At 37.2% G+C, this 19,775-nt stretch overlaps 1 protein-coding gene and 1 long non-coding RNA gene across 3 annotated transcripts in view; one reads left to right on the top strand and one right to left on the bottom strand.

The window, feature by feature from the left end:
- ONECUT1 (one cut homeobox 1) overlaps nt 1-6,973 on the top strand; it is a 43,194-nt gene extending 36,221 nt beyond the window's left edge. The window contains exon 2 of the mRNA XM_069098087.1: nt 6,516-6,973. Within this exon, the coding sequence (XP_068954188.1) occupies nt 6,516-6,808 (293 nt within the window). The 3' untranslated portion in view covers nt 6,809-6,973. The remainder of the gene's footprint in view (nt 1-6,515) is intronic.
- LOC138169012 (uncharacterized) overlaps nt 6,715-19,775 on the bottom strand; it is a 70,121-nt gene continuing 57,060 nt past the window's right edge. Inside the window, exons 2-4 of one of the 2 annotated variants that reach the window (XR_011170251.1) lie at nt 9,589-9,777; nt 6,963-7,377; nt 6,715-6,843 (exon numbers count right to left, since the gene is read on the bottom strand). This is a non-coding gene — a long non-coding RNA (uncharacterized lncRNA). Of the gene's footprint in view, nt 6,844-6,962; nt 7,378-9,588; nt 9,778-15,094; nt 15,344-19,775 lie in introns of those variants that run through there. The other variant, XR_011170250.1, reaches the window with a different exon arrangement.

Raw genomic sequence — 19,775 nt, 5'->3', positions numbered from 1 at the left:
ATCTTTGCCAAGAAAACCCCAAATGGAGTCACAAAGAAAATGACTAAACAGCACCTAAAGATTCAATTAACTCTTAGCAAAGGATTTATGCTTATAGTATAGCAAGAACAGTAGTTATAAAACCTTTCTCCTATATACCTGGAGTGCACTCTCCCATAACTACACACAGCATACTAAAGGAGAGTAGTCTCAAGCTTATAATACAATTGTCATAAGGTATGCAAGTAGGCTGTGGCAAAGCAATTTACAATTCCTGGTGCTTCTGAGTTTGGAAATTTTTTCTCTCTTCATAGAGTACTCACAAATCTACCTTTGTGATTAACTTTTCTGTTGGGTGGGTTGCTCAGCTGAGTTTTTAGGGTTCAGTCCTTTCTATAATCTGACTCTCTTCCCTGCTAGCAGGAATTGCACTCCTTAAAAAATATATTTTAATAAAATTTTTAAAAATTTAAATAAATAAATTTTTAAAAATTAAAAAAAAAGGAATCACACTCCTTGAAATTGCTTCCTTCCTCTCTACGTGACTGACTATATCTGTATCTGTCTAGAGTATTTTTCTTTATTCTCTGATGGATGTAGTGACTCCTACTGTTGCAAAAGTTCCTTTTCAAAGGGATGTGTCATATGGGGAGAGGAGATAGAAATTCAGCCCTTACCCTCCCTCCCCCCACAAGAGCATCTCCTCCACAGGCAGTTACTCACTTGCAATCTTTTCTACTGCTGAAATTTGTCCAGGGCTTAAAGTCTCCAGGGGCATGGCTAATTTGTTTGCTCAACCCATCTCATTCTCTTCTCAACTCAATCAGGGAGGTATTATTTGAACCTCATAAAGGGATCACAGTTTAATACACCTTTTTAGCACGTCAAAACCTCATCAGGTGTTTTAACATTCTGTAACTATATCAACTGAGCAGTGGTGAGGAGTAAGTGCCGAGGAATCCCACTGCCTTACATGAACATTTCCACATACAAGGAATAACAGAAAAAAAGACTGACTGTGAATCCATAAATTTTCATTACATATGGCTTCTTTTCTTTGAATATATATTACATTTTATATGAAAGTACCAACATTCCCCTGCTTGTCTGTCCCCTTCTGAGCTTCCTTCTGATTTTTTCTTAGCATTTTTCTTTTATTTACACCATAGCAACACTATTCCAAGGAAAGAGGGAGTATTAAATTATCCAAATTTCAATAAATTTTTCTGTTTGCTTTGCCCCTTGGAGTCCCTAAGGAGATGAGAATCTAAAAGATTAATGAAGATGAATGAGGATGAATGACTGCAGATACTGCAGGAGTACCCACACCTGATATTCTGTAATTCTCATGACCCCACCCCCACCTCATATATTCATTTGGGAATGAGAACATGGTAAGAGAGAAAAAATGTAAGTAGACATGATGTATTATGTTTGTATCATTCCATTTTTCTTTTGATTTTCTTGTCTTCACAAGTGCCCCAAGACGAAAATTGAGGTGAATTGTCTCTTTTTGTGAAACTGAGTTGTCAATAACCTACCTGCTAGGACAGAAGTGAGTGACTGAACCAAGATTAAAATTCAAGAGATTCCAAGTGTAAAATCTGCTACCTCACAGTATCTTTATGTGCTGTTCCTGACTTTACAAAATGCTCAACAACATAAAGAGCTTTAAAGTAAAATTTTAGCCCCAGAGACTTTGAAGTTGATCTAAAAGCTCTCAACATAAGATAAGCCCAAGAGGAAGACTATGGTAATATCCATACTAACAAATAAATATATTAATGTAAACATGCCCCAAATGGGATAAGGAAGCACTTGAAACATACTATTCTATGGCTTTAGTAGAAAATTAGAGACTCAGTAAATATAAGTCCCTAAAAGTAAGTGGTCCAAAGTCTTGAAGTATGGTATGACATCCATAACCAGGTACTCTCAGAAGCTTTTTTTCATGACCCTTTAAAGTTGATAGGATTATCACAGCAGTGGAGAATGAGATTGTACCATTTACCACACATATCTAGAGCTGAGAAAAACTATGTTGTTGAGATGGAATTGACAGTCTCAGTACTGTAACCTAGGAATCTGCTACAACCAACCAGATTTGCCTTAGATTTCAATAAGGAAAGGCCTTTTAAAAGGTAAACAGTGAAAAAACTTAAATAGGGGAGGCTAGGTGGCACAGTGAATAGAGCACCAGCCCTGGGGTCAGAGGACATGAGTTCAAATCCGGCCTCAGACACTTGACACACTTACTAGCCATGTGACTTTGAGCAAGTCACTTAACCCCAACTGACCTCCAAAAAGAAAAGAAAAAAACTGAAATAGAGAAGAATGAAAAGGTATCATACTCTCAACCACAAAATTGCCCCAAACAGAAATACACAGAGTCCCAGGCTTGCAGCCTTTTTATTTGATCATCCTTCAAATGAAAGTTGACCTGTGGCAATGAGTGGAGGCTACAAGAAGTAAAATCTCAAAGAATTATGAAATATATTGAAACAAATTCCTTGAAATCTTGGTAAATTTCCTCTGGCCTTAAAAAGATATTATGATTCTCTGATGCTAATGACTTCATCAGATTTACCTTTCTAAGGGTTAAATTGGATTGTTCCAAACCACACAACTTGGAATATTGTGCCTTACATTAGGTTCAGGAAAGAAGGAATGGAAGGAGAGAGGGAGGAAGAGAGGGAAGGAAGAAAATAAGGAGTGAAGGAGAATGGGAGGGAGGGAAGGAAGGAGGGAAGGAAAAAAGGAGAGATAGGGAACTAGAGGAGAGAGGAAGGAAGGAAAGAAGGAAGGAAGGAAAGGAAGGAAGTGAAAGGAGGGAGGGAAGAAGAAAAGACATATGAAAAGTGCTAACTTGGTAAATTCTAAAGAGAATAATAGATGAGTCCTGAAATGGACCTTAGAGAATATTTAGTTCAATAATCTCATTTCACAAATATATAAATGGAATCCCAGAGAGGTGAAGTTATTTGCCTAAGGACATAATAGCTATTTCATGTCAGAGTCAGTTTTAGAACTAAGGTGTCCTAACTTACAAGTCGGATTTTTTATATTTAGAAAACAAATGAGAAGGAAAAGAACCTAGAACTGTAATATATTTGATATAGGGAATTTCTGATAAGAAAACTCCATCTAAGAAAGCAGAAAGTCAACTGTTCTGAAATTGATAGTCTTAGAGAGTTGCCTGAGTCACTAAGAAACCTACTGCCTTTCCCCAGATCATATGGGCAATATGTGTCAGCCACTGGCTGGAAGAAGGAAAATGACATTGCTTATGGCCTCTAAAAAGCAAGCTTGAGACTAACTCCAAGATAAGCTGTGTCAGTGGAGAGGGAATCATCCCTGGCATTTGAGTGCCATTTACAAAAGAAGCCTTTTCTCTTGTGTCCCTTTCAGAGTGCAGGGGAATGAGAGGGAGAGGGGATTTCTCTCCTCACTCCCCTCCCCATCAGCAATAGTGTTTTGCAGAACAGCAACTTACTCATTAAGATACCCTGTGCTAGGGGGGAGGTACAAGAGAAAACATGGAGAGCAATTCCCTTTGAATAAATGAATTGCTTTCTCTAACCCTCTTTGATCTGGGAACCCACTATCAACTTGCCTGAGTATAAGGTACTACTCTCTATTATCTTTAATTAGCAGTGGTTCCATTTTTAAGGAATTATCGGGGTGGTCAGGTAGCACAGCGAGTAAGAGCACCGGCCCCAGTGTCGGGATGACCTGGGGATCGAATCCGGGCTCAGACACTTAGCATCCACCCCAGAAACACCTGGCCGTGTAACCTTGAGCAAGTTACTTAACCCCAGTTGCTTAAAAAAAAAAGTTAGCAGTGGTTTCTACTTCATTAATTCATTTATTTATTCGAAAAGCAGTTATTGGGCACCCATTATTGTGCTAGGTGTAAAAGGAGAGAGAAAAATAAATAATAAATATTCCCTACACTTAAGAAGTTTATAGTCTAGCAGCAGAGGTAAGAAATACAAGTAAATATAATAGTGAATAGAACATGTGATAAGACATAAGAATGGTACAAAGTGATGTTGGGTTTTAAAGGAGGAAGGGATCATTTCATAGTGAAGGAATGGGGAAGGGGGGAGGGGAATCTTAAGACTTCATGAAAGAGACCTTGAAAGATAGATAAAGATGTATAAGGAATAATGTGAGCAAAGTTTTAGAACTTATTTCTTTGGTAAATGTGAATAATCCAGTTTGGATGGAGCAAAAGGGAAGATGAAAGGAAATAATTAAAAATAAAGTTAGAAACATCAGTTATAGACAAGGACCTTGCATGCCATTACAAGGAGTTAATTTTCTCTCCATTGACAAATTTAAGTCTCAGTTCTCAGTTTCTGCCATTCTGAGTTCTATGGCTCTGAATATCTTTAGAGTTTAGTGTAAACTTAAAGCCCATTTAATACTGCTAACTACTGGCTATTCACGTTAAAATCATCCATACTTCTGTCCCTCCCAGATAGAAAACTAATGTGTATTTATGATTTTCCTTAGCCCTGTCTTTTGGACAATGTTAGGGTTGTACACTTTTCCAACTATCAATTATATATTTACTTAGTTAACCTAAAATCTAGTTGGTTTAATTTGTTTACTATTCATACTATTTGCTTCCTATTTGCTTGTTTACTGATTATTTTCTTATCATCTATTTACAATAACTTTCATTAGCTAGTTCTCCCCCTCCTTCCCCTAGTCCCCAGTCATATTTATCTCTGCTACATCATATTTCCCTGCCCTCTAAACTCCTGACACAGGTCAAGAGTTTCTTCTGCCTCTTCCATTCGTTTTCCTCCCTTGTTTTCACATAGGAGTCCTTATTCTGTTGCTTTGTTTTTAAGGAGTAATTCCTTCTCCCTGGTAACCTGGAAAGGTGAGAAAGGTTTTGTTGTTGGTTTGGGGGTTTCGTTTTGTTGTTTGTTTGGGGTTTTTTGTTGATTTTTTTTATTTGCCCCTTTGCCTTCTCTAGGAGAAAAATCAGCCTACACTTTGTACATAGATAACAATTATTTGGCAATGGTAGAAAGACAAATATGAAACTCTCCATGTGAGGTGACAGCAGACCTTGCTCTGTGACCTTCTGACCTTGATCAAAGGTCTCCTTGATCTACATCCTTTATAGTTGCAAAATCCTCTATTCTTTGTCCCTCTTACTAGTTGCTCACATTGTCAACTCCCTTGAACAAATCACGTCATCTGTTCTGTACCTTTTCACCTTGTTGGCACCTTGGGAGCCACACTGATCTTTCTTTTTTTCTTGTCTTAATAACTTCCTTCTTCTTCATCTGAAGTCCTTCTCTTTCCCCTTATTCTTCTCCTTTTTCTTCTGCTGCTCCTAGGTTCCTTTTGCTCAACCTCTTTCAACACCACCACCACCACCACTACCCCTTGCAAAATATATCTCCCAGAAACAGCAAGATTGTGACTGAGAGTATATGTCATTTTACACTGTTGTAATTTACTGACTGCTAGTAGAAAGGAAGGATGAGTACTTTTAACTTGGATAATGTGGTACCAACATTGTTGATTATAGTTGGCCTTTTCAGTGGTCTTCTTACATTTCCATAGATTATGTATGTTGTTCTCTGTTGATTCTGCTTTCTTCACTTTACGTGACTTTATAAAAGCTTTTCCATGTTTTAAGTGTTAAATTTCAATGAGTTATTTGGATCCATCATTCTTTATGGTGCAGTCATATTTATTCCATTACTTTGATATTCTATAATTTGTTCAGTCATTCCTGCAATCACTGGATATCTGTTTGGGTTCTAGGGTTTTGCTATTACAAATAGTGCTGCTATGAATATTTTTATACCTTGTCTTCTTTTCTTGCCGTCATTAATCAATCACCTTGGGGTATAAACCTAGTAGTGTCAATCCTGATACACTGATAAGCCCTAGACAGTTTGAGCACAGCATAAGACAGTGAAAAAAAGGGGAGGGACTGATGATATGCTAATCATTTTGAAGAACTGTCATTCTGGTCCTATACAGCAGTTAATTCCATTGTTTGATTTGTGTAATGGAAGCCCAAGGTACTATTTTCTTATTAACTGTGAAATAACAAAAACAGAGAGAAAATAAATTGAGGTGGAGAAGCCAGATTTTTTCATTTTTATTTTTAACTCTATTTATCTAACCCAATTATACTTTTGAGGGCCTAAGGCTAAGCTATTTCTTCTCAATCTTCTTCAATTTTCCTCCCCTTCCAATCAAATCCAATCCAACTGCTCTTAGCTCAGATGTCTATATCAGTAAGTAAAAAATAATTAACACTAAAAGGACTACAATTTAAGAAAATCAAGAAGAACCAAACTAAATCATTTAATGTGCTACATTTTTCTTATCCATGAGGCAAAGAAAATAGAATTAAGAAAAAATTTATTTCAAAGCAAAATTATGATAAAATTGTTGCATTAATTGACGCACCCAGTTAGACAACTTCATTAGTCCCTCCTTATGGCCTCCATATTTTTCCAGGCAATATTCTAACATAACTATGTGTTTTATTGCAGCATGCAAAAGGAAAGAGCAAGAACATGGGAAGGATAGAGGGAACACACCTAAAAAACCTAGGTTGGTCTTCACAGATGTCCAGCGTCGAACTCTACATGCAATATTCAAAGAAAATAAGCGTCCATCCAAAGAATTGCAAATCACCATTTCCCAGCAGCTCGGGTTGGAGCTGAGCACCGTCAGCAACTTTTTCATGAATGCAAGGAGGAGGAGTCTGGATAAGTGGCAAGACGAAGGCAGCACCAATTCAAGCAATTCATCTTCTTCATCAAGCACTTGTACCAAAGCATGAAGAAATGACCACAAACTAAAACCTCGGTGGAAAAGCTTTAAATAAAAGTTAAAAAAAAAAAAAGACCAGGACTTCCAGATAGCAGGTTTATACTTAGAATTATTTGAAAAAAAAAAGTTATTTATAGTCCAAAGAAACCAAAGACTGAACTCACCTGCATCCTGACTTTGTTCTGAGACACACACTTCAGCAGGGTGATGACTTGGCAAAGGAAGTTATGAGCGAGAGAACTGCTGGGTCTTACACCGTCCATCCATGATCATTCTCACTGTGCTTGGCTATTTAGTGGTTTGAAGCATGGTGATTTTTAGCCATTGAATGGACATCTTTTCAGATCTGACTCCTTCATCTCTTCTACCACGCCATGAAGGTGTATGGTGTCTCAGTACTGTACATGCACACACCCACCCACACATACCCACCACTGATGGTTAGGGACTTAGGCAGGGCTGGTCTTCAGGAAGGGTTGTGCCACAGAGTACAGCCAACATGGTGTGGAGTTGTCTGAGTTCATCTGAACAGAAGTGGGATTTCGCTCTTCTATTGTTTGAACCTGCCAGGCCTATAACCTAAATGCAGATTCAAACCCAGCAAAGAAAATTTGAATGACTCCTAAACCAGTGCATTCTCTTTGTTTGTTAAGGAATGTTTAGATATTTTTTAAAAAGTGAAACAAGATTCCATCCATTAAAAAAAATCACCTAGGTACCAAAGAACACATTTAATATTATAGTGCAGGTATTTTATTGCAATGATTTTAATATTCCAAAGCTATTTTTACACAAAATACTATGTAAAGTTATACGTATGAACTGACCTAACTGTATAATACAGTACACATATAATCATGACTGTTATTTAGGATTCTTGAAGCATTTGAAACATTAAGTTTTCTGAACTGGCAAGAAAGAATGTAGCTTCAGGGAAGCAACTAATATCCCATTACAAAGGTTGATGCCATGAGTGTGTCCTTCCATTCAGTTGACACAAGCCCATTCCAGTTCCATAATCATTACTTGACTGGAACCCTAGATACAGCCCAATAATCCATTGATAGTTGAGAAAAATCTAATTTTGTTCCTTTCAAATTATTTCCCTACTGGTCATTCTGAATCTGCTCCCAACACCATGAAATTGTAAAAGTGGCATCAGTAAAATCCTTTTTTTTTTTTTGGTAGGCACCCACATCATCAAATTAGAGATTGCAAATCCTGCAGGTTTGACCTATTATTTTGAATCATTAGATGCCAAAATGCTTTTAAAAACAAACAACAAAAAATAACCTATCCAGCATTTCTAACCACTTAAATAAGCAAATCAAAGTGATTGCACAGTCAGCTCAATCTTTGGTGAGATCTGGGTGTCCAGAGACAATGGATGATTCAACCTTGAATTGGGAGGATTGTTGGTAGTACATAGAAAAAGGCCAAAAAGAAATAAACTTTCCATTCTGCAGTTCTTATAGTCTTTTCATCACTAAGCACAACCTCCATGGTATACTACATTCTTTCTTGCTACTATATCAAGCTGGATATTGCATGCCATAGATTCCACTTTATTTTTAAAGGGGGGCAGATAAAAAGAGCACTCGACCTGACCTAAACACAAGACAAAATTTTTCCATTTGGCTCACAGAGCTGGGGCAATATATGACCATGAGATTTTTTAAGATAGCTAGGAATAATGGAAAAGACAACAAAATCAGATAATGATGATGCACTGGTGGTACACTATTGAATCATTTCCTCTCCTTTAAAGAACTATGGAGATTCAGGTAGAAAATTCCCTCTGTTCAAACCACAACTGCATTTGCATCATTAGGCTAAAATCTGGCTATAAGTTAAGCATTGTCCCAATAACAAGTAACCTATTCAAATGTCATAAAAATATTAAAGAAATTTAGCAATTACAACATACTACCTAGTTCCTTAGGAGCAAATTTGAACAGCTTCTCTAATTATCTGACAGAAATCTAAAAAAAGGTAAAACTCAGTCACAATACATTAATTCCATCCTTCCTCCTGAGATCAATGTTGAATGGGAAAAAGAAAGCAACACTCCTTTATGAAATCTCCAGTGCTGTTGCCTCAAGGAATTTTTATTTTAGGGTTTTCCATTTTATCCTGAATTCCAGCTTTCTTTTTTAAAAAAGGCACAATTACAATCCAATTATTTAAACAAACTTCTAAAATTACTTACCTTCAAGTTTCCTAGAAATTCAGTATTATCAATTCAGCATGAATCAAAGGAAAAAACTAATTAATGTTTGCTCTCTCCAGAAGGAAAAGAAAACCTGCAATATAACTTATTATCATGTTGGGAGGGGGAAGCCTTATTCATTCCAAACATGAGAATATAAAATTCAGGGAACTTCAAGCTATGTCTGCATACACATAGATGATTTTACTTGATTCCAGTAATTTTTTTAAGCCCACCAAAAAAACTGGTTGAATTCAAGCAGCCAGGTTTTATTTTTATTGTGGTTGCTGTTACTGTTGTTATAGCATGATTCCCAAATGATCATTTTGAATACTTTTTTTTTGCGTTTCAAGCAATTGTTTTGGATGTAGACACAGCCTCCAGATGTCTCTATTTTTTTTTAAGTACTTCCCATCTTAATATCTTTTTGAAAAATAATCAATTAACCTATTTGCTGAAACCAAAGAGAATTTTCATACCAGCATTGAATTTGCACCCAATATGCAATTTCAGGACCTAGAGATATATTTTCACATAAACAGATGCACAAACTACAGCCTGAAAAATAATTTTTTACTTACCTGTTATGCATACTTAAGACCTTTAATTTTTAGAAGTCATAATGGACAAGCCCCACCTCTTCAGAAGCAATATGCTAATCACCTCATAGTCACAGGCTTCATCTTCCTTATCTTCTAAATATCACATTGAAAAGGGAATGTCACCATTTCTGCTTAGTGTAGCATTATTTTATGTCTCAGGATATTAACCTAATACATTGATCAAAGCAAACAACATGACATTAGTTCACTCAAGTTCTGGTCATTTCTTACCCTAAGTAAAATTCAACTAAAAAACAAATCTTAATTTTTTTTCTGTTGGTTCCAACACTGTACTCCAAATAATCTTTAACATTTCTCCTTTTTTTTTTTTTGGTGGAATTGAAGTTAGTCTGATTTTATCCATCAATCATTCAGGTCCTATCACCACAGGAAATATTTCCTGAAAGGGGCTAAGCAGGAGGGTGGGAAGAATGGTGGTATGGGGAAGGAAGCATGTACCAAAGAATAGAAGGCAAAGCGTTAATCCGAGTTCAGGTAAAATAATTCTGGATGTCAGGGATTCAATCTCAGAATGCAGCTGGAATAGACCCTAAAGACCAAAGAAAGGGTGTGGTAGAATCCGGAAATTCTAACTGACCCATGTCATTCATTGCACCCAAACCAAGAGCACCGTGATTCCTTTGCCAGAAAAAAAAGAAAAGCACTGTGTTAATTTGGGACTCTTCCCACTTCCAATGCCATCCCAGGTGAATGGCCTGTTTTCACAGGTTACATGCAAACCGTACTATACCAAAGAGTTCTAGGAGACTTCTCACATGAATCGTAAAGGCATTTTTCCCTGGAAAGGTCCTCCCTTTGTACATAAAGGATGAAAACTATGCATTTAGCAAACAAAGAGAAAGCACTTCTCCCTTTTCTATCAAGCCAAGTTTAGGGTGCATTCAAAGGCCAGAGGCTATTTTGAGACTTGTTGGGCCTTCTGGGTTATTATTGTGGTGTGGTTAGCTTTATAGTACATCTGGTAACTATTTCCTAAATATGAAGGACAAAGAAGCAAAAGGTAAGAAATAGCTACTTCCACAAATGTAAAAAATAAATGTGTAAAAATCTACTATTTATAGTGTGAACCAAAGACGCTACCTCACTCGATTTCCATTGGTGATTTTAATCACATTGATGATACCAAAGAATACCAAAGATTTTTTCATGCACGGCCTTGGTCTGCAAAGGGGACTCAGCCCCTTTCCTTTCCCCCACCTCTTTTCCCCTTTCTCAATCTTCACTCAGTGTATAAACTTGTCTTCATTATTGATAATAATAATGGTAATAATAATAATGACATTAGGAAATACTACTCTTACTACTGCTAATACTACTTAATAAATCTTTAGGCAAACATGTTGCAAACTTTGTAAACTCATAGGACGAGTGCCTTGCTTGAACCAAAGTGTTAAACCGCTGTTGACCTCTCTCACCTTATACTCTTTGAATACCTCAGCCTCTTAGAAAGGCCACTAATGGAAAAAAAAAAGGAATAATTATTCACCGTGGTGCTTTTTCCGTGCAACCATGCAATGAAACTTTCTTTGATACCAAAGGAAAACTTTTTTTTTCCACTTTCTTGCTGATGAACCAAAGCTCCTTTTCCTCTCTCCCCTCCCATCACAGTTTGAGTCCCTCCACCAGGCAGGCCGTGCATCACTTTTACCAATTCCTCCAAATACCTCATAGTAATGAAGCTTTAGGGTTATGTTGTATAGAGAGTCTATGTGATAAGGCAAAACTTACTAGTTTGATAATTGTTAAGATTACTTAAAAAATCTTTATAATTCTTATTTATTTTGTAGTATGTATCACTGAGGATTTGTTCCCTTCAGTTTGGGGTTGATTAGGTTTGGTTTTGTTTTGCTTTTTGGTTGGCAGAACTGCCCTAGGATGCTCAAGGAAGACTTTTAATTTCTGAAATGTTCCCCAGGTGGGTTAAAGATTGTGTAAAAATGCAAGAAAGGAACAAAAAAAAATACTTTCATTTCTATAGTTACTTAAGAAATTTTGTGTTTGGTAGTTGATTTTTTCACAGGGTAAAAAAAAATTATCTTTTTTGTGACACTGGGTTCTTCCTGTTTTTTCCTCTATAATGTGCTGTGATTTTTTAATTTAATTACATTTTGTATAAGCTTATTTAATCACTACTTTAATTTATGATTGTAGTTTTTAAACAATGTATATAGTAGATTTGAAATGGCCAAAGCTTTATGTTACAATCTTTTTTGTTCTTTATGCTAAGATAAGCTGAAGAAGAGAGCTTCTCTTAACTGCAGGGTGTATCTTTAGCTTTGTCTTAGCAGGCACTTCAGTGTGTGTTGTAAACACTGCCAGGTTTTCCCCCTCCCCCCTTCAAAAAACTTGTACATGCCAAAATGAGGGTTTCAAGATCGTCCTTTTTGTCACTTAGAAGGAAGAAAAGCATTATTTGTGTGTTTTTTCTTTATTTATTTGTCTTTTTTAAGAAAAGATTACTTTGCAGGTAAGACCTGCGGTTCCAAAGAATTTAAAACTTGTTTGATGTTCAAAAGCACCGGCATTTGTGAGATACTTTGCTGACTTTTTAAAAAATTTACCATTCGCACGGGTATGGGAAAGGAAAGAGTTGTAAAAACTCTAGAAACAAGCTAACTTGAATTTGGAAATATTTCTGAGTTTAACCAAGTTTCTGAAGGGCTTCAAAGGCTGGAGGGAACATTTCCACTTCTAGAACTATACATATAATGTCACGGCTCAGGGCCTCCAAAGAGAAAGTCACTGCTGAGGACAGATGACTGAGCCAATACAATTTCTGAGGCAACACTTGTGAGAAAACAGGAGACTCTCAGAGCATGATTTCTCAGTCCCAACTACAAATTTTATTTTTAAAAAAGAAAAAAAAATGTCCATACCTGTTCCTGTCTAGCCTGTTACCCTTAATCTTCCAAGCATCCTCTCCTGTCCCCTTCACCCCCACTACCACCACCCCTCCTCCCCATCTGCCAAATTGGAATAGTTTCAGAGGCCCTGGATGGAAGGAACAATGGCTTCCCAAAATTAAGTTTGTCCTTCCCCATACTTTGTCCTCCTGTCATTTTCTTTTTCTAAACAAGAAGCAACAAACTGCAACCAGGCCCCGTTGATGTTTCTCAGATGGTTGCCACTGTTTTGGGCCACATCAGCCCAATAAATATACACACAGAGTATGTCCATACATGCACACAGTGTGGGTATATATACATACATATGATGTATGTATGTATATATTACACACACACACACATACACACACACACGAAGAAGTCTACAAACCTGACAAGAGGCATTGTCAGGGGAGACAATGCCCACTGTTTTGCTTGAGTGATAATTTCTGTTTGAAATGAATGTCATCAATCCATATGATTTATTACCAATGTAAATATTTTCTTTCCAGGCGCAATAGTTAAGTTCAAGGTGTACCTTATTTTCATTTTCAGGGACATAATATGGGGGGTTTAGGGTGGGAAAGGAAGGGGAGGGCTTAAACTTTGGGTCAAATGTTACATTTTCTTAGGTATATTTTATACTTGTCAAGTATTTAAATAGGGCAATAAAGCTGCTCTGAAATGCAGGATCATTCAATGGTCTGTCATTGGTAAGCATTGACTAATTATCTGCTTTTAAATACATGCTGTAATGGTGTGCAGTGACTTATGTATAACAGAAAGAAAATCCAGAAAAAAAAAAGCAGTAGCTACTAACTAGTCTTTTACCATCCGCAGTGAAACACTGAACTGAACTGTATCCCTTAAGAGTTATGTTTTCTGTTTCTACTTTAGCCTTTTGAATTTTTGTGGTATGTTCTGCATTTATTGCATCATCATTGTGGGATCATTTTAGTTTTGCATTCAAAACAAAACAACAGTATTAAAAAAATAAACTTTCAAAAATTGTCTTTTACTTGCTTCAATAGTTGTGTTCCTATATCTGATGGTGTTGTCCAATCTGAAACCAGCCCACTAGTCTGTGTTCCCTGGGAATCTCTCCCTTTCCCTTTCTTGAACTTTTCCATTCTCAACACACCTTTGACCTTAGCTATTGTTTGATTGTGTCTCAGTTTCCATGTTCAAGTTAGCTTGATGGTTTAATTATATAAGGAGGGTGCCTAAGACAATCATCAGGTAAAAAAAAAATTAAAAAAAATAAAAAGATCAGTAGAGATAGAAAATCTTCCAAGAGCAAGAGGGAGTTCTTCCTTAACAATGAAAAAAGAAAAGAAAAGAAAAAGAAAAACCATGAGGGGCTTAGAAGATTTTTGATAAAAGACAAATGTTGCTGTCTTTTTTTTTGTTTGTCGATTAGAAAGCAGTAGTTTATACGTTGCATCTGCATTTCAGACTAAGTGATTATTGTACCCGATTACAGTTGATTGCTAATATTTTGTCAATCTCCTCTCTCTTCCTCTCTCTCTCTCTCTCTCTCTCTCTCTCTCTCTCTCTCTCTCTCTCTCTCTCTCTCTCTCTCTCTCAGTCCAATGCTTCTTCTGTATTTTTGTGTGTAGAGACAAAAAGTATAATGCATTAGGCATTATTCTGGTTTGTTTATGGGTATCTCCTGTACTGCATTAAGGTTTCTTTCCTTTTTTTAAGCTTCGCTACTGTTCTCACTTTATGCCGTGCAATATCATCTGCTGTGTTTGCTAAGCAAAAAAGAAAAAAAAAAGAAAAAAAAGCAAGTGATGATGCCATCATGCTTTTCAGTGTTAAAATGTTTCAGCGTTTATGTAGTCACCAAAATGTAGTCAATAAAATGTTGGATTTTCCAGCACTTTAAATTTAGATCTTTCTTGCCTCCTTTTATTTTCCCATCCACACAATCACAACAGATTAGCCCTGAGCTTTGTTTTGGAGGGTGGATGAGGATGGGAGGGTGGTAAAGAAGCAGGGATTGACTCAGTTGGTGCTGTTATTCATGTGAAAGTCAATGAGGAAAACAACCCTCTCCCCCAAAGATTTTCTGGATAAAACAAGAAGATACTTTTAAAATGGAAGAGCAGCATTCTATTTCTAGAGGCTGACAACTTCTATCAATTTGATTGGCTGTATGAAAAGAATGATTTATGTTATTTATTATTATTATTACTTAAAGGATAGGCCTAAGGTGATTGAGACAGAGTGTGGTAGGGAGGGAGTTGGGAGGCAGATGCTAAGAATTATCTTTTGTCTTTGGCAAATATTTCCCATGATGAGTTTTAAGTGGATGTAAAAGATTTCACTTTTGATTTAAGTTTCTCTCATTTTTCAAAATGTAAGAGGTTCTACATTCCACTTCAGAATAAGAAATCATCATGAGAGAAGGAGAGTCAATGGTCTGACTGATATTCATGTATCAAATATTCTCTTTATTTTACCCTTGGTTACATGGAAAGGCTTACTGTGGGACCCCCCCCCCTTTTTTTTTTTTTGCTTTTTTGAAGGGGGGAAGGCAGGGCAATTGGGATTAAGTGACTTGCCCAAGGTCACACAGCTAGTAAGTGTTAAGGGTATGAGGCTGGATTTGAACTCAGGTCCTCCTGACTCCAGGGCCAGTGCTCTATTCACTGCGCCACCTAGCCACCCCTGAGGGACCCCTTTGAATGTTGCTTGGAGCATATTAAAATCAGAGCTGTATTTTGGGAAGGTAGAATAATCTTATTTCCACTGTTTCAAGCAAAAAGTTCCATGTTCTTACAGTTTCCAGGGATGGCTTCCAATTAGTCTTATTACCAAGTCTAGGGTAAAAAATAAATAAATAAAACAAGTTAGGGTAGAGGACAGGGAAGCCACAAGGAAAAAGAAGTAATTCTATAAGCAATTTGGACAGCACTTAATGGATGTTGAGAAGTGTTAAATTTTCTTATTCAAGTCAATATGATACTGAGTTTTTGTTATTTATTACTCTTCAATTTCCAATTAAAAGTTATCACTGAAGATAACTAATAAAAAGTGCCATGATACTAAACTTTTCTTTAAGCAAAGAAAATAATTTATCCAAATCATTAGCAAAACAGAAATCACACTAAGTGTACATAGGAAGATATTTACCAGACAAGGTGAAAGAAGCTCTCCCATTGGGAGTAAGGCAATAGCTTAATCAAGAGAAAGAGTCCAAGATTTCACCCAAGGAGAAATTCACCAAAGCCTCTACTGGATCAAGCTGGAGAAAGGGATAAGGATGAACACTGCTAGCTCCTCTTATGTCAAGTTTCTTCCCTGACTCTTATTCTCCCTTCAGCAACTTGAAGTGAAGTTGGCATCATATATCTTCTCTTTCCAAGCTGAAAGTCAGAAGCAGCCCAAGAGACAGACTGTAAAGTCCAAACTGAAAAGAGTTACAGAAACTGAACAGACCAAATTTGCCAGCTTTGCTCTGTCCCTCATGCAGGTGCAGAGAATTGACCTCTACCAATGAAAAGAGAATCCCATACCAATATGCTTTGGAACTCAGATTACATTCCTCCCCTGGGTCAAAACTCTTTGCAGTCTCTTGCAGAGATCAGCTAAAGCAAATACAATAATTGTCAATATACAGTATAAAAACAAGCAATAGTGCTTTAAAAAAACAAGGATGATTTTCCTGGCATTCTAGATCACCAATCTTTGTTACCATTGAAATTAAAATAAGCAAATGTACATTAACACTTCAATCTATGAAATAGAAATGGCACCATGAAAAGCATCACTTGGGAGAGCACTACAGTGACAACCTGCCTAACTATATACAGGACATAATACATGTACATTTCCAAAGTACATGCCTATCCCAAGCTTTATATGTACATTTTCCCCTAATATTAGCAGGACTCAGAGCTTCTAACACAACTGGGATTATATTCACTGATGGCATCAAGAACTGGGCAGACAAGCATAGAGGTGGTAATGGAGGGAATACGTGAGGTTTTTTTCTGTTCTTTGAAATGTTCAAACGTCTGAGTCTCCTGTGTTTTGCTTTTACTAACAACCTCTATCAGCAAAACTCCTAGAAAAAACTGTCTACACCTGTCACCTTCACTTCCTCTCTACTCACTCTCTTTTCAACCCTTTGCAATATGGTTTAAGACCTCAGCACTCAACTGAATCTGCTGTCTTCAGCAGAGTTATCAGTGATCTCTGAATGGACAGATCTGATAGACTTTTTTTCAATCTTCATTCTCCTTGACTTCATTGCAGCATATGACTCTGTTGACCACCCTAATCTTCTCTGGTTTTTGTGACACTGGTCTCTCTTGATTCTCCCTCTATTTGTCTGAATGTTTCTTTGCTTCCTTTGTTGGCTTATCATCCATATCAGGTGCCTTAGATGGGGATGTACCCCAAGTCTTTCTCCTGGGTTCTCTTCTCTCTATCTCTCTCACTTAATGATCTCAAAAATTCTCTATTCATATGATTCCCAGATTCATATATCCAGCCCCAGTCTCTCAGCTGAACACTTGTTGCACATTGGACATTTCATACTAGGTGTTCCATAGTAATCTCAAAATGTGCAAAATGCTACTCATTGACCTTTTCCCCAAAACCTACCTTTCTTCCAAACCGATCACAATTTCTGTTGAGGACACAACTATTCTTCTTGTCATTTAGTTTCACAACCTTGGCATGATTCTTGACTCAATTGAAGACTATTCCTTACTCCATATGTCCAAGTCAGTTACCAAATCCTGTCTTTTTTATATCCACAACACCTTTTGCATGCTTCTGTTTCTCTCTATTCAGCCACCACCCTAGTTAAGGCCTTCATCCCCTATTACAATAATCTCCTCGTTGGTCTCCCTGTCTCTAGTCTCACTTCACTTCAATCTATTCTACAAACAGCTGCCAAAGTAATTTTTCCTAATGCGCTGATCTAACCAAGCCAGCCCTCTATTCAACAAATTCCAATGACTATATTGCTTTTAGGATCAAATATTAACTCCTTTATCTGGTTTTACAATTGGACTGAAACTACTTTTCCAACCTATGAATTATTCCTAATCTGACATTCTGCAGTGCACTATAGTAATATATGTACTGTGCATTGTGGCCACTAGGTGGCGAAGCAAATAAAGTCCTGGGCCTGGAGTCAGGAAGATTTATCTGCCTGAGTTCAGTTCTGGCATCATACACTTACTAGCTGTGTGACCCTGGAGAAGTCACTTAACCCAGTTTGCCTCAGTTCCTTATCTGTGAAATGAGCTGGAGAAGGAAATGGCAAACCACTCCAGTATCTGTGGTTTAAACCCCAACTTGGGGCACAAAGAGTCAGACATGACTGAAACGACCAAACAATTATATACTCTGCATTATTCCTAATCCTACACTCTGCAGCCCATCCAGACTGGTCATCCTGCCTTTCTTCTGACACAATTCCACCTCCTGTCTCCCTGCCTTTGCACTGGCTGTCCCCTGTGCCTGGAATACATTTACTCTTCATCTCTACCTCTTAAATGTGCCAGGCAGTAAGGTGGCATAGTAGACAGAGTAGCAGGCCTGGCGTTAGGAAGACCTGAGTTCAAATCTAGCCCCAGACACTTACTAGCTGTATGACCCTGAGCAAATCACTTAACCTCTGTTTACCTCAGTTTCCTCATCTGTAAAACAAGGATGATAATAACACCTAGCTCCCAGGGTTTTTGTAAGGATCAAATGGGATGATATTGGTAAAGTGCTTAGCCCAGTACCTAATGCATAGTAAGCACTACATAAATATTAGCATTATTGTAATTATTAAAATTGAGTTTAAATGCCACCATCTACGTGAAACCTGTCCAGATTCCTCAGGCTGCTGTTGCTTGAAATTACCATTGCACGGATTTTGTATATGCTTATACATGTATAAATTGTCTCCTCAGATAGAATACAAACTTCTTGGAGGAAGAGGTTGTTTCATTTTATCTTTGTATACCCAGCACTTAAGACAATAGCTGGCACATAGTGCTTAATAAATGCTTGTTGGTTCATTGATTATTGACATAATGCCACCTTGAGTTCCAAATTCCTCATCTGGTTTCATTTAATTTACCAGTTCTGTCCCATAGCTATTGGGATTAGATGGATGTTTAGACTGTTGCTGGAATTTTTGTTGTCTTGAGATACTTTTCCCCAAATGACAAAAACTTCAGCAGGAATACATAGCATCTTATCTTAAGCAGCAGCCAAATAGTTGAAATAGCTGTTGAAAAGTGCCCTAATAGGAATAAGATGGTAGAAAATAGGACTATCGATTATCATCAAGACAACTTTATCTTGATTTTTCTATCAGCAAATCTAATGGTTCGTTCTTTCCCTTTTGCTTGACCTCTGCTCTGTTGTTGTCTACCATAGTGATAGTTCTCATGTTTTCATGGACAAAACTTTGAGGGAAGGAGAAAACCCAGACACTCCTGCATTAAATGATGTCCTCAGGCGGTTAGGTGGTGCAGTGAATAGAGCACTAGCCCTGGAGTCAGGAGGACCTGAGTTCAAATCTGGCCTCAGATGCTTGACACACTTGGGCAAGTCACTTAACCCCAATTGCCCTCCAAAAAGCAAAAACAGAAAGATGTCCTCTCTGGGTTTTATAGATAAATGGCAAAAATCTTGTCTCTTTAAGGAGCCAATGGATATGCAGATCACTAACTGAGCTGTGGATTATTCAAGCAGAGAGTTTTTATTTATTTATTTGCTTGTTTGTTTTTTAATCATTTTCATGATCTCCTCAATCACGATAGCCAATCACATAGGAGTTTGGATCTTTTACTAAATTACCAAAACTAATGGAATGTCTATAAGTTCTTAAATATCAGGCTGATAATTTCCAATATCTAAATGTCTGCCTACCACAACTATCGCAGAATTCACAGTCCAAAAGCCCAGTACTATTTGTGCAAATGAATGGCCTAAATGATGATTTTTGTCAAAGGTAAACTTTTTTTTCCCTCTCTAGGAACTAATAGTTATTTTAGAGAAATCTAATTTCAACAAACTTTTTACTTCTTTCAGCCTTTCTTCTTGCTTGTTCTTCAGGTTTATCATCTGAAATGAATACTTGTAAAGATGGCAAAGTTAAAATGCCTGAACACCAGGCCAAAGGACTCTATGATGAGCCAATAGCTCACCATATTATAGCTCTGACAATACAGAAAAACTGCCTGCTAGAAAATGGTCACTATGGTCTTATTATCCTAGATTTAAGGATGAAAGAAACCT

The sequence above is a fragment of the Petaurus breviceps genome, unplaced genomic scaffold, assembly GCF_028583685.1.
Source record: "Petaurus breviceps papuanus isolate PSGF00001 unplaced genomic scaffold, PetGlider_PUasm1.0 37, whole genome shotgun sequence".
NCBI classification, from domain to species: domain Eukaryota; kingdom Metazoa; phylum Chordata; class Mammalia; order Diprotodontia; family Petauridae; genus Petaurus; species Petaurus breviceps.
Note: the sequence above shows the minus strand (reverse complement) of the source record. Positions and strands in the feature narration are given on the sequence as shown.